The sequence below is a fragment of the Theropithecus gelada genome, chromosome 2 (genome assembly GCF_003255815.1).
Source record: "Theropithecus gelada isolate Dixy chromosome 2, Tgel_1.0, whole genome shotgun sequence".
Taxonomy (NCBI): Eukaryota; Metazoa; Chordata; class Mammalia; order Primates; family Cercopithecidae; genus Theropithecus; species Theropithecus gelada.
Window position 1 is genome coordinate 84391479 of NC_037669.1, and position 15755 is coordinate 84407233.

The 15755-nt window shown below is 41.5% G+C and overlaps 1 protein-coding gene across 3 annotated transcripts in view; it reads left to right on the plus strand.

The window, feature by feature from the left end:
- Nucleotides 1-15755, plus strand: part of ERC2 (ELKS/RAB6-interacting/CAST family member 2) — a 970915-nt gene that overhangs the window by 726524 nt on the left and 228636 nt on the right. For all 3 annotated transcript variants that reach the window (XR_003118096.1, XM_025375698.1, XM_025375697.1), the window contains one exon: nt 10227-10374. Coding sequence is in view for 2 of the 3 variants with exons in the window: in XM_025375698.1 (XP_025231483.1) it covers nt 10227-10374 (148 nt within the window). In the remaining variant the exon portion in view is untranslated. The remainder of the gene's footprint in view (nt 1-10226; nt 10375-15755) is intronic.

Below are 15755 nucleotides of genomic sequence, written 5' to 3' on the forward strand. Positions count from 1 at the left end.
TCTTGACTGCAAGTTGTCCAGGTTCTTGGCGTTTTGAACAAAGAATTGGACAAAACACAAAGCAAAGCAAGGAAAGAATGAAGCAACAAAAGAATGAAAGCAGAGATTTATTGAAAATGAAAGTACACTCCACGGGGTGGGAGCAGGCCCCAGCAGTGGTCACAGGCCCTGGATACAGAACCTCCTCAGGTCCAAATACCTCCTAGAGGTTTCCCATTGGCCACTTGGCACTCACCTTAGGTAAATGAAGCAGTGGCCCGCAGCCGGTCTGAAAGCAACCAATCAGAGCCTGAAGCGAAGTTACGAAGGTCACATTCCTGTGCAAACATCTGATTGGTTGCAACCAATCAGAGGCTAAGGTGAAGTTACAAAGTTGCACTTCTTTTTTTTTTTTTTTTCTGAGATGGCGTTTCACTCTTGTTGCCCAGGCTGTAGTGCAGTGGTGCGATCTCAACCTCCTCTCACTGCAACCTCCGCCTCCTGGGTTAAAACGATTCTCCTGCATCAGTCTCAGCTGAGATTACAGGTGTCTGCTACCATGCCCAGCTAATTTTTTGTATTTTTAGTAGAGATGGGGTTTCACCATATTGTCCAGGCTGGTCTCGAACTCCTGACCTCAGGTGATATACCTACCTCAGCCTCCCAAAGTGCTGGGATTACAGGCGTGATCCACCGTGCCCAGCCACAAAGTTGCACTTGCATGCAAGCGAAGACTGGGCTGGCAATCAGTCTGATTGGTTGCGGACAGCCAATTTCCCATTTGCCATGCAGAAAAGGTGGGAGTTTGCGAAGGGAGTAACCTCTGGTCCTTTTGTTACTTAGGCATGGAAAGTTAGGGTTTTCTTTTTAATTTAGTTCTAGGAAGTTGGAGTGAAATGGCCTTCAGTTCCCTGCCTCCACCATATTCTCCTGCCTCAATCCAAGAGAGAGTTACGATTGTCCATCTTAGATTATTTATGAGGAACTTGAAGTTTCAGAGACAGTGAGTAACTTACCCAGGGTCATAGAAAAAAGGTATCACTGAGATTCAAACTCAGGTACATTTGCTTCCAAAGCCCCAGCACTAAATAAAGATCAGTACCTCCTCCTCTTAAAAACTTGAGTAATATCTTATTTGTGTGGGTATGTTTTTTAAAAAATCATAATAGGCCAAAGTGCTCAAAAGAAATATTTTCTTTTCTTTTCTTTTCTTTTTTTTGGTGGATCAGGCACATAGTAATGAGCAATGTCTCACACATGTCCACTGCCAAGGCCTGGGACAATGGTCCCTCCCATCCTTCATTGCCTTTTTATCAATTCTCTAGAAGGACAGGATTCAAGAGAAACATTTAGAATGGGGGGAGTAGCTCTTCCTGGCACTCCTCCTCTGGCCTTGGACCTTTTCTATGTGGGAAAATCAGTTGGCTTCAGACTCACCAATACCCCTTTGTAGCAGGATGCCAAACGATGCTGGCATTTGCCCTCTTAGTGACCTGAAGCACATGACGTTGGCACTTGAGAGTGTTCTCATCCAGTTGGAGGAACTGGAGGAACTGGCAGATGGGCCATCTGCCTCCCTGGCTCATGCACTGAGCAAGGAACAGGGTAGATGCTGGTGCTTAGAGTAAAGAACTTCCACAAGACTCCATGGCCCCCGTGTTAGGAAATTCCAGTCATGTGCTATTAGGTTTCAAAGACAGAATTCTTCGTAATTGGAGTAAACTATTTTTTTGAGGTCAATTTTAGGTGGGCGACAGGGAGCAAACCACATTAAGAAGTCTGGGCTGCCAAAGCCTGGCCTTTACGAATCTGGTCTGTTCTTTGTCCTTGCTGAAACTCATGGTTGTTCAAATATATCTCACCCTGTGGGCCCCACCTCATGTGAGCTGCTTTGCTTTCTGCGTGGCCCCTTCTGCATATACCATACATCATTCTGCTGGTGGGTAGGGGTGATACTAATTGATATTAAAGAACTTTTCTTTCTCAAGATGCCATTTGAAAATACAGCTTTTAAAATTGAGGCAAATGAACATCTATCTCCAGGGTTGATTGCAGCAAACCTCCACCCAACCCTCACCCCAGGGGTGAGAGAGAGACTGTTTTGAATAGGATCTTTCGTCACCATCTGTCTGAAGTCACCTCCTACTGAACTTACAGTTGAATATTCAGGGTCATGAGGGAAAGAAAATAGTAATTAGCTGAGAAAAGTTGATTGAGCGGACTTTTTCCCCCCACAATATGATTAGAACATGACTGCCTGGGCTAAGCACCATACATAATGTAGACTTTCTCTTATATGTCATTATCCAAACATTTCTTAATGGAATGCATTTTTTAAGCATCTGCCTTTGTAATTGAATGCACTTCTAAAGATGGGTCAGCTAACTCAAACAAGAACCCACAAGAAACAATGTGTTAATGGTTCTTCCCAAATCCAATTTATAATAGTTCCTAATTGGCCTGCCTCATTTGCAACTCCTGAAATTAATTTTAGATCCTCTTTCAGAGCTCAAATCATCATTAATAGAACGACAGCAATGGGGAGTGAAGTAGAAATGTTTACAAAGCTCCCTTTTAAATGGACTGTGATAAGTGAGGTAGTCATGTATTACCACCAGAGGATCCTGGAGCTCTCTTTGTGAGGGCTGGCCACAGGCGATACTCAAAAGAAGGCATTTATCTTGGCAGGAGATGCCCTTCAGCCCTGTTTTGTTTTATTCCATGGAGGGTTTTTGTTTTTTTTTTTTTTTTTCAGGGTGGTTAAAACCATTTTTTTTGGTGTTTTATTAGCTGTATCTTGATTACCTCCTACACACTGAATGACAGTTTAGGGTTATTAAATGTGTTCTTGCACATATTTTTATCCATTGTTAATCCTGACTAAACGTATGACAGGGCACAGAATTTCCCCCTTTTTTCCTCTATTGTTGCCCATATTTGTTAAAGAAATTATTCCCCTTGACATTTGTTTAGGCTGCACTTTGATAAAATGCTGTCTATGATACACTTTCTTAGCTTGGCATTCAGCAAACTCTTGTAGATTTATTTCTCTTCACATTATCTTATCTTCCTTCCTAGCATATGTGGGCTTCCTTTTCATATTTTAAGCTACATTTTGGGGGCATAGATAGATCACTTTAGTAATTGGTACTTGAGGATGGCAATGTTCTCAAGATAATTTTGCAAGTCTTTGGTATATACTTAAACCTACTAACTGTCTAAGAATGGGCATATATGTACTTTTCATGTTGTCTATAAAAAGGCAAAAGGGATAGACTGAACATGATTTCAAGCTTATGGAACTTCTTCAGATTGATGGGACAGTAATAATTTTTGAAGCAATATAAATGTGATCTTGATTCTAGAAGGTAATTCTTTCATTGGGGAAAATAATGGTTTTTTTGTTTCCAGTTTATATCCAAGTGTCTTGTCACTGGTATACTCTTTAAAGTGGAGCCTTTTTAAAAAAAAATGGTACATCAGAACTGGTGGTATTTTAGTGTTTCCAGTTTTTGAATGGCTGGACCAAAATTTGCCATGAGAAAAAAAAAAAAAAAGCAAGGATATTTAATATAAGCTTCCTAATCTATTTCAGTGTTTGTGATTTTCTTGGTAGGTGCTTTCTGTCATTGTATCAGCAATCTGGCTCATGGGAACTGTAAAAGTGTAGAATCTGACATAGGGATGGCAAAATGAAATTAGTTTTTATAAAATTATATTCGGTATACCCATCCTCAAAACAAACCTGACCTTTAAGGCAGGGATAATGAAAACCCATAACTGTACACAGTTAGCTCACAGTGATTTAAATTACAGGTTGAGTATCCCTCATCTGAAATGCTTGGGACCAGAAGTATTTCAGATTTCACATTTTTTTCAGATTTTGGAATATTTGTATTACAGTTACCAATAGAGTATCTCAAATCCAAAAATCCAGAATGCTGCAATGAGTATTGTCTTTGAATGTCCTGTTGGTGCTCAAAGCATATAGGATTTTGGAGTTCTTTGGATTTGGGATTTTTGGATTCAGGATGTTCAACCTGTCTTAGCTAAAGTCTATTAACTTAAGAAAGAGTTGGCCAGGCGCGGTGGCTCACGCCTATAATCCCAGCACTTTCGGAGGCCAAAGTGGGCGGATCACGAGGTCAGGAGATCAAGCCCATCCTGGCTAACACAGTGAAACCCAATCTCTACTAAAAATACAAAAAATTAGCCGGGCGTGGTGGCGGGCACCTGTAGTCCCAGCTACTTGGGAGGCTGGGGCAGGAGAATGGCATGAACCTGGGAGGCGGAGCTTGCAGTGAGCCGAGATCACACCATTGCATTCCAGCCTGGGCAACAGAGTGAGAGTCCACCTCAGAAAGAAAGACAGAGAGAGAGAGAGAGAGAGAAGGAAGGAGTTATTGTAACTCATTTTGTAAAACTTCTTGCTTCAAAAACCAAATCAATGGCTCTGTTAGCCTGGAATTAAGATTTTGTTTAATTCTAGGCCTGCCATCTCTATACAAATAGCCAGATAAGCTTCTGAATGCCTTGCCAAATATCCTGAAGTCTGAAATGCTCTCATTTCTCTAGTTTTATATACCTTTTTATCTTCTACTAATGACCCTTTGATTTAAATGGACTAGAATTAATGAATGTAGATCTCAATCAAGTTATTTTTGGGGAAAATATCATTAGTTTATGGTCAGTATTTAAATGAGGGTTTGAAAATATAGATAATCTTAGTTACATTAATTTTATTTAGAGTTCTATGATTGTATAATGCCAATATCTATAAAAATAGATTTGTTAGGCAAAAGCAAAACAAAATAAAACAAAAATACAATAAGGAGAAAGTTACAAAGAGCAAAATAGATTTTTTTATATGAATATTAATTTAAGGTTGGTGAGTGGCTTTAAATGTAATTTTATTAAAAAGATTTTAAATGTACTTTGAGGTTTGATAATTAAGGATAATTTGACTTGGAACTGTATTTAATAACATTTGTAGAGAATTAGAAATTGATATATGTTTTTCTCTGACAGTCAAGTGAAAATTAGAAATTAATTCGTTGGGATTTTTTGTGGTATTATGAGAGGTGAAATAAGTGTTAAAGCTTAAAAGCCTAAATTTTAGAATCATACACAAAAACAAGCAACGGGGAAAGGATTCCCTATTTAATAAATGGTATTGCGAACCTGGCTAGCCATATGCAAAAAACGGAAACTGGACCCCTTCCTTACGCCTTATACAAAAATTAACTCAAGATGGATTAAAGACTTAAACATGAGACCTAAAACCATTAAAAACCCTAGAAGAAAACCTAGGCAGTACCATTCAGGACATAGGCATGGGCAAAGACTTCATAACTAAAACACCAAAAGCAATGGCAACAAAAGCCAAAATTGACAAATGGGATCTAATTAAACTAAAGAGCTTCTGCACAACAAAAGAAACTATCATCAGAGTGAACAGGCCACCTACAGAATGGGAGAAAAATTTTGCAATCTACCCACCTGACAAAGGGCTAATATCCAGAATCTACAAAGAACTTTAACAAATTTGCAAGAAACAAACAACCCCGTCAAAAATTGGTGAAGGATATGAACAGACACTTCTCAAAAGAAGACATTTATACAGCCAACAAACGTATGCAAAAAAGCTCATCATCACTGGCCGTCAGAGAAATGCAAATCAAAACCACAATGAGGTACCATCTCATGCCAGTTAGAATGGCAATCATTAAAAAGTCAGGAAACAACAGATGCTGGAGAGGATGTGGAGAAATAGGAACACTTTTATGCTGTTGGTGGGAGTGTCAATTAGTTCAACCATTGGGGAAGACAGTATGGTGATTCCTCAAGGATCTAGAACCAGAAATACCGTTTGACCCAGCAATCCCATTACTGGGTATATGCCCAAAGGATTATAAATCGTTCTACTATAAAGACACATGCACATGTATGTTTATTGCGGCACTGTTCCCAATAACAAAGACTTGAAATCAACCCAAATGGCCATCAATGACAGACTGGATTAAGAAAATGTGGCACATATACACCATGGAATACTATGCAGCCATAAAAAGGATGAGCTCATGTCCTTTGCAGGGACATGGATGAAGTTGGAAACCATCATTCTCAGCAAACTAACACAAGAACAGAAAACCAAACACCACATGTTCTCACTCATAAGTGGGAGTTGAACAATGAGAACACATGGACACAGGGAGGGGACATCACACACTGGGGCCTGTCGGGGGTTGGTGGGCTAGGGGAGGGAGAGCATTAGGGAAATACCTAATGTAGATGATGGGTTAATGGGTGCAGCAAACCACCATGGCATGTATATGCCTATGTAACAAACCTGCACATTCTGCACATGTACCCCAGAACTTAAAGTAAAATATTTTTTTAAATGATTATTGTTTGGATTGATGATGACTTTTGACAGTTATTAAAGCTATATAATCTCAAATTTTGACCTAGAAAGGGAAAATGGGTTAAAGCAGGCTGAAAGTAGACACAGGGAGTCTGGTTCGGAGACTACTACAGTTTTCCAAGTGGTAGATGATGTAGATTGTATCAGACATTGTGTGTGTGTGAAAATGTGTGTGTGTGCCTATCTGTGCATAAAGAATGGAAGGACAGACAGAACATATTATAGATAACCTGGGTGGGAAAATGAGCAAATTACACACCTGCTAAGATTTTGAACCATGTACCTGCAGTTTACTTGATGACCGAAAGCCTAACTTACAAGTTTTAAATGTTTACTCTTAGGATATTTTCTGAGAATAATGCTTAAGAGTATAAGCAGAAAAAAGTAAAAAACAAAAAAACAAAAAAACAAAAAAACAAATGCCTCATTCATCCCGTCACCTTGAAATGGTGATTATTATCATTTTGGTATACTTCCTTCTTGTCCCTGTTTTTTCCTATCTGTATAGCTTTATGTTTTAGGGATCATTTTGGATATACATTTGTATGTCAAGAACTATGAAGGGTCTAAGATCTTCCCTAGTGGTATCCTAACAGGTTAGCCTGCCTCAGTTCCATGGATGCAGGCAGATGACAAGAGGCTTCTGGGCCAAAGATAAAGGACTTTATTGCTCATGGCACAGAGTGAAGAATTAGTATATTTGTGTCGATTCTCCTTGCTCCAAGTCCCATGGAGGCCAGTCGGATGGACTGGATGAACACATACGTAGTCATTTGTATTATAGGAGGGCAACCCTGAGATCAGAGAATCTGAATATTTTATAATGGGCAGTAACATGCCTGCCTACCTTTTGCTCTGGAAGGAGACACTATTATATGGGGCAGTAAGCGTGTCTTCCCTTTGATCCAAAAAGAAAAACCACCTCTGTCTTTCAAAGCTAGTCACTGTACAAACGGCCTTGAAAGATTATCAGAAAAGAAAATAGTGTCTGTGCTTGTAAAATGCACAGAAACATGACAGACTCACTCGCAGAGAATTGTTTCTCAACAAACATAAATATTTTCACGTCACTTAGGTTTTTAAATCAGCATTTTAAATACCTGCATATGTCTGTAAAGATGCAGTTGTAGAGGTGTAGTCAGTTTACCTCCAATCCCCAATTTTCCTAATATCGGTCCTTTAGTTTGTTTTCATTAAAAAAGCTTCACTTAGATATTTCAGTTTGTAACAGAGGGGATAAAATATTGCAGTCACCTTGTGCATTGTAGCTAAAGTTTGGAATAGCAGATAGCAAATAGACTCTCCCTGATTTAAAGTCTGTATAGCCTCTTCAGCTTCGCCCTCTGTATAAATATGCACTGGCTGGGAGCCGCAAGCATGTCTATTGTCTCAGCTGTTATCCAAAAGCAGACAGGCTCTGTGAAGCTGGATATTAATGCTGCTGGTGGTAGTCCAGCCTGCCCTGCTTTTCTTCTGGAAAATGGAGATATTTCCTGACATGTTCTGCTGCTCACACATCTGCGTGAGCTTCAAACAGAAGCTCCTACTGCCAGGCATTAGTGGGGCCCAGAAAACTCCATATAAATCCCTGCAGTGAAAAGGGGAATAATCTGAGATCCAAATAATGACCACCTTGTCCAAACATCTGGAGAGGGCCTGGTCTGGTGATGGGGATTAAAGAAAGGCAAAACAGGATCATGACCAGGTTTTAGTCCTGGGCATTGTGTGTGAGGGAAGTTCTCAGTGTGGAGGCTTCCTTGGGGCTGCGGGGTCTTCCAAAGTAGCTAGAATGTTTCAGAAGAGACACAAATGATGAGGATAAGACTTTCCCAGAGGAAAGGAGGATTCAATGAAACACACCCAGGAGAGCTATTTCCTACTCAAAAATCATCCCAGAAAATTCCAGGTTAAAATTTGTGACCGATGTGGTCATAAAATTATACCGTAAAGATTGAAGGAGGCAACTTTAAAACTTCTCTGAATAAGTGATGACTATAGGTTAAGCAGGAAACAAAGCATTCTAATTAGTTAAAAATGAGAGGAAGAGGTGTCTGGTGATATCTTTAAAAGTCTGTAAAAAGTAAAAAATGAACTTTCCTCTTCCTTGAACTAACATTTTTGGGCACCCGCTATGTACTGAGGGATCTTCTAGAAGCTTGAGAATTGGTGGTGCACAAGATAGATAGAGGTCCCAGTTTCATGGAGCATCAAGTCTACAAAGCAAATAATAAATAAGATGCTATCAAGTGACAAAGAGTGCTATAAAATAATGAAGTAGTGTAATGTGACAGGTGACCGACTTGGACATGAGGCAGTCTAAGTCAGTAGTCAGTCACACACCTGGAAGATAAGAGCTGTGTGAGGCAAAAGCATAGAAAGGTGAAGCCTGTGACGTGAGGGGCCAAGGGTAACATTTCCGAGGACTAGCAGAGACCTGGAACGAAATGCACTGGAGCTTAATGATTGAGGAAAGAGAAGAGGAACAGAGGCCCTCAGAGAGGTTGTCAGTGCTGGTTAGTGTAATGTGTTGCAAGCATCAATAAAGGGTCTGGATTTCAAGTCTAAAGAGTGATGCAATGCATCTTTACACAATAGAATGGTGGAATCTGGGCTTATAATGTTTTGAAAGATGACTTTACTCTCTTTACCAGAGAGATCAATGAGTAAGCTTTTGTAGTGGTCCCCAGTGAGTGATGCTGATGGTTGGTTGATGTTTTTATAGTAGTGCATGAGTTTAGATAAGGGGCATACTTTCAAGTAAAACCTACTGAAGTTGTCAGTGGATTGGCTCTGGATAGAGAAAGAAGGAAAGAACTCAGGGATGACTTCTAAGTTCAGGATTTGTGCTGCTTAGTGGATGGTAGTGTAATTACTGAAACAAGGAAGGCAGATGAAGTAATTGTTTTTGGTGGGATGGCAAGGGAGCATCACTAAATGCATTGAAAATAGAACAGGGTTTCCAGTAAATATCTCTGTCTGCCTTCAAAGGAAAATCTTTCATGAAAAAAGTAATAGGTGAAATTGCTACCCAGTTTTGGGGGTTTTCTCAGAGTATCTAGAACCTTACTTGGTGCTGTAGTTTGAATATATCCCCCAAAAGTTCATATGATGGAAACTTAATTACCAACATAACAGTATTAAAAGGCAGGGGCATTAAGAAGTACTTAGATCATGAGGATCATGAGGGTGGAGCCCTCACAAATGGACTAATTCTCTTGTCTCAGGAGTGAATTAGTTCTTGAGAGAGCAGGATGTTATAAAAGCAAGTTTTGCTTGATCTTGTGGTCTCTTTCACACTTGCTCACTTGTCCTTCTACTTTTCTTGCCATGTTAGTACAAAAGCCCTTGCTGGAAGCTACCACCATGCCCTTAAACTTCCCAATCTCCAGAATCATGAGCCAAATAAACATCTTTTCTTTAGAAATTATGCAGTCTCAGGTATTACTTTATAACAACAGAAAACAGACTAAGACTCTTGGCAAATTGATGGATGGATAGATGAATGTATGTATGTTTGGATGGATGGGTGGATAAATGTGTCGGCAATGAATGCTCAGATTTGTCCCCTCCCATTTCTAATATGTGGCTACATCTATGAAGCCATTAAAAGGTTCCTCTCTCAGTGGCTGCAGTGTGCAGTCTCAGGGATTCTGACCCAAACTACTCTGTCCATTCTGAAAGCCAAAGAGCTAGTTTGTTTTAAGTATTATTCATAATTTCTTCCCATTGAGACAATACTCTGTGGTTCATTTAAACTATAAATGCCAATTGTTTGGGGTTTTTTATTTTACAAAAATGATCTCAATAATCTTTATTTTACCAGACAGGAAGCGCTACTTGCAGCCATCAGTGAAAAAGATGCAAACATTGCCTTGCTGGAATTGTCTGCCTCCAAAAAGAAAAAGACGCAGGAAGAAGTCATGGCCCTCAAGCGAGAAAAAGACCGACTAGTACATCAATTAAAGCAGCAGGTGGGGCCTCCTGCAAGACAGGTGTGTTTTACTGGGTTTGGGGCTTTGTGGGCTTTCTCTGGATTTTAGCCACTCTTCATTTCCCATGTCCATCCTGTGGGCTCAAGCCGCTAAAACCAGGTAGGAGTGCAATGGACCCAGTTGTCGCTGCAACAGCATTTTACTGTTTTTCTGTGTTTATGTGCATGTGGCTGGGATCGTGTGGTTTGCAACCAGTGCTGTTTTCCTTTCTTTTGTGTCAGCGTCATCTCCCCAAAAGTAGCTCTCAGCTTTCTTTCTTCCAGTGGACTTTGTTTGACTTCTGATTAAATTCTAGAAACTTATAATTAAATTCTGGGCAAACTTCTTTCCTGTTGGACCTGTTATCTCTGCCTTGCTCACTTTCTGGTCCCTGTAAAGAACTGCCCTCATCCAGGTTTTTAGGTTTCTTTCTCTCTATTCTTTCAACTTTAGTTCTTTGACTATTTCCTCTGATACATTTCAGCCAAGGAGCATCTCCCAGCTTCTAGCACTGCCAGACTATGCTTAGAGACTACCCAGCCATTAAATTCACACTATTTTTAAAAAATCACCTGTTTGCCCCATTATCCTGTGTTTTTGCCCCTCTAGGCCACTGTATTTGTTTTGAGGGACATGGAAGCAGGGGCATAGTTCTAAATTGTGCAGAAAATTCCTTGCTCTCTGGAAGGTTTTCTGGAAGTGGCTTAAATGGAAATAATTACATGTGAAGCATATTGGAAAATCATCCATGAAATCTTTAGATATTTATCTTCCTCATATTACTTGGTGACTCTTGTAAGCAATGATTAAAGATATTCACTAAGATTCGAGTTCATTATGAAACTCAGTCAGCTCAATGGTTTATGGCCTTGCAGGGTGGCTACCACATTTTACCTAGGGCCATATGTGGCTCTGAAGCTCTCTAATGGCCACACAGTTACCATGTAGAGTGCCTCCATATTGACTCAGTCCCTGGGGCAGGCTCTCTGCCTGCTAGAGTGATCTGTGCCAAGCACCATGGGCAAAGTGAGTGGAAAGGAAGCCTGAAGGATTAAGTCCCCTCCGCTTACAATGTGACTAACCCTTTTCCCTCTCAGGAAGGAAAAGACATACATTGGCCCTGCACCAGAGTTATTTCTCATGGGGTTGCCTTGTTCAGAGACAGTGAGGGGGACAGAGAATGAGACAGAGAGAGAGAGAGAGAGAGAGAGAGAGAGAGAGAGAGAGAGACCGCTACTGTGCCTGAGCACCTTGTCCTTGTAGAGGGAGAGTCCCAGTCACTGCAAGACACTGGGATCATTCCACAGAATGGTATGCCTTGCTAACGCTGGCCTCAGGGGTCAGAGATTGCTTACACCTGACCTCTTTTTTTGGAGCTGTGCATCTTTTACACTGGGTTTTCCACCTACTTGGCCACAGAAAGTCAAAATGAGCATCCTTCTTTGCTTCTCCCTAATTCCTTCCTTGTACCCTCCTCTCCTGCACCTAACCATTATAGGTTTCTCCCACAGGTTTACAGACCTAAGAAACAGCCCTTGAGCTTGAAAATACCATGCTTTTGTGGTGCTGGCTACAGTCCAGATATTACAGCCAAGTACCACTGGTCCAGCTACGATGCATACATGATCCAAAGGTCTCAGGTCAGTCAGCTTCTAAGGAGACACTTGCCCCAATCATTGGGGGTGGGGGTGCATAAGAGCTCATCCAACCTTGACCTTCACCACTTTTGATGATTTTCAGTATTCTGTGGCCATAAAGTCTGAGACTATAGATGATAGCATTATATCATGATTTGCAGGGTCATTTCATTTATTGTGTATATATCAATGGTTCCAGACTTTGATCACCTGATAGGGTCAGCTCTTGCTGAATTAGCTTGGTGGAGCTGCAGAGCTGCCAGAAGCCTTCTTACCAGGCAGAGTGGATAATTTTTTCTTTCTTTCTCTTAGACAGTTTGCTCCTCATGTTCCCCTCTACTTTTCCCAATAAGGAATTTTTAAGGCTACCTTTTTTCTTTCCCAGCATCATGAAAATTCACTTCTCGATTCCAGTAAGGATTGAGCGTAGTCCTTCAATTTGCTCCTAGGAACCTGCACAAAGCCTGTATTCTTTACAACAAGCTTGGTTTTTGGTGTATGGGGTACATTTGGGAAACCCCAGCTATGCAGAGTTCAGCTCCTGTATGTGCTAAGGCAGTGTCTAAAGGGCTGTTGTGGAGAAGGATGCAGTGAAGGAAGAGGATGGGCTCCTTGGTGATTTAGGTCTGATATCCTTCCTCACCCCACCCACCAAAGAGCAGGAAAAGTCACCTGAATTTCAGTATCCTTACTGCCAATGATAATGCCTCTAGGAACAATGATTAATGTGCTATCAAAATAATCCCCTTTTATTGGGAATTTATGCTAGGTCTTATATCCAGTGTCCCTCAGAGATGTTGTCCCATAGTCCTCACAGCAACCATGTGAGTGTGTGCAGCATTATCTCCCTTTTCTAGGGAGCGTGACTGAGGCTCAGGGTGTGGAATAACCAGTGCAACGACTCACAGCTTGTAAGTGATGGGGCTCAGGCTTTAGATAGTCTACCGGATTCCGCACATGCACCACCCACCAGGTTCAGGGAGAAATTCAGAGTGTCAAGCAGAATGGTATTCCCAGAAATTGTGAGGTCTCCTTATCTTCATAAACCTAAAGTAGATGCCAAAAACACCATTGAAGAATGTTCTCCAGCTGTTCACAAACAGTAGGTTCTGCCTGGAGTCCTTAGGCTTAGGCTATTTGATCACATCGACAACAATTACTAATACTTTTGAGCCCTCATCATGTACTAGGCATGGGTATAAGGGCTTTACATACATCAACTCATCACCTCCCAGTAAGACTGAGCATTTGATACTCTTATAGAGAAGGAGCCAGAGGCCCAGAGAGGTTGGGTATCTTGCTCAGCCTCACAGTTGGATACACCATAATACTTAAGGAGACCCTTTGCCAAATGATCATAAAAGATGACATCCAAAGTTGAGCTGCTGAGGGTGAATCCTGTTTCTGGCATTTATTAGCTGAGTGATTACAGGCAAGATACTAAACCTTCTTGAACCTCAGTTTCCTCATCTGTAAATTGGGCTAACAATTCAAAGAGTTATTGTGAGGTGAAAGGTAAACTGAGTGCTTTGCATATGCCTGGCACATAATAGGTGCAACATATGTGTAAGCTGCTATTGCTACTATTACTATTAATACTACTATTATTGCTACTACTACTAATTGATATTATCACCGCCAACCCTCAGAGGTAGTTTAATTTTGATTTCATCATTACTGCTTTGCACACAGCTGGGCACATGTTGAGAACACATTGTTGAGCTGTGGCAACTGTGGCAGAAAGAGCAAATAGACCTTGACACCTAAGCCTTCCTGGTCCTCCTCTCCTAAAGCCAAAGCACTTGTGGAGCAGTGAGCAGACATGTCAGAAACCCTGGACCCCAGGTCCCAGCCTGCACTGAAGACGCCCATAGCACTTATGAAATTTGCTTGCTTTGTGTATGCAACCCACATAGATATCAGTGAGGGAGGGCAGTCCTGGGAGGATGAGTCCCAGATCTCAATTGTCTTGATCTGCATGGCTGACTTGGAAGAGAAGAGCTCTTTCAGGGCCAGTGAGAGGGGAAGGCCACCTGCCTGGCCTGCTCAGTCTTCTGTGCAGATATTGAGGCAGACTGGCTTATGAGAGATGTCACCCTCTTCAGACTGCCTTCCTTTTTCAATACATGGTCTCACTCTGTCAGCCAGGCTAGAGTACAGTGATACAATCACAGCTTACTTCAGCCACTACCTCCTGAGCTCTAGTGATCCTCCCACCTCAGCAGGCATGCCCCACCTTTCCCAGCTCATTTTTATATTTTTTTTGTAGAAATGGGGTTTCACTATATTGCCTAGGCTGGTCTCAAACTCCTGGGCTCAAGCAGTCTTCCCACCTCGGCCTCCCAAAGTACTGAGATTATGGGCGTAAGCCACCATGCCTAGCCCAGGCAGCCTTTTGAGCTCAACTTATACAGAAAGTCTCTCCCTTTCCCAGACCAACACAAGTCACTGAGTTATTGACAGGCACGTAGTAGGTGCTCAGTAAATATTTGTTGTGTGAGTGAATGCATGATTACCATTTTCCAGGCTCTATGCCAAGTGCTTTATGGTTACATAAGTTTACAAACATCATCTCATTTTTTCCTTATAATCAACCAACTTATTGCCTACCTACCTGTGCCAGATTCTCAGCCAGGTGCTGGGGAATCATCTATAACAAATATTTTGCCTGATCCAATGAGAAAAGCATCATCCTTATTTTTGAGGTGATTAAACCAAAGTCCAAGAGACTATATGACTTAATCACTATCAAACCACTCATATCTGGTGCAGAGTTGACCCTGGTGCTGCAGGAGTGCTGAGATCTTGCTTGTGGCTAGGCTGAACACTGACTCCCTAAAGCAACATTGTGAGCCATGATCAGCCTCCATACCTCACAGATATCATCAGAGAAATCCAGTTCCAGTGGTTCAGCTTATGACTCCCAACCTGTCCAGGGTGATGGGGATAATAGGAGTGTGCAGCTTGGTGAGACCAAGTGTCATGTTTGCCACATTGGAATTCAACTTAACAAGTATTTACTGACTGCCTGCTCCGTGTTACAGTGCTAGGCATGGAATACATCAGTGACTAAAACACATAAAGACTGCTTCCTTGTGGAGCTTACATTTTTTTTTTTTTTTTGAGATAGGGTCTTACTGCATTGCCCTGGCTGGACTGCAGTGGCACGATCACAGCTCACTGCAAGCTCCAACTCCTGGGCTCAAGCGATACTCCCACCTCAGCCTCCCTAATAGCTGGGACTACAGGTGTGCACAACCATGCCTAGCTTATTTTATTCTTATTTTTAGAAGAGACAAGGTCTCGCTAGGTTGCCCAGGCTGGTCTTGAACTCTAAGACTCAAGCAATCCTCCCACCTTGGCCTCCCAAAGTGTGGGGATTGTTATGCATGAGCCATCACACCCAGAGAGGCTTACTTTTTAATAGGGGGAGAAAGGCAATAAACAATAGACATAATACATAAATTATATGGTAGAAAAGAAGAAAAATATAGACTAGTATAAGGCAAAACAGGAGTTCTAGGGTAGGATCAAGGATCTGGTGACAATTTAAAATAGGGTAGACAGGATGGGTCTCATTGGGAAGGAGACATTGGAGCAAGGACTTGAAGATTGGGGGGAGTGGGGAATGAGCCATGTAGATGTCTAGGGGAAGGATTTTCCAGCAGAGGGAATGAAGCAGAAGTGTGCTGGTGTGTTTGGGGGATAGCAAGGAGCCTAATATGGCTGATGTAGAGAGAGCAA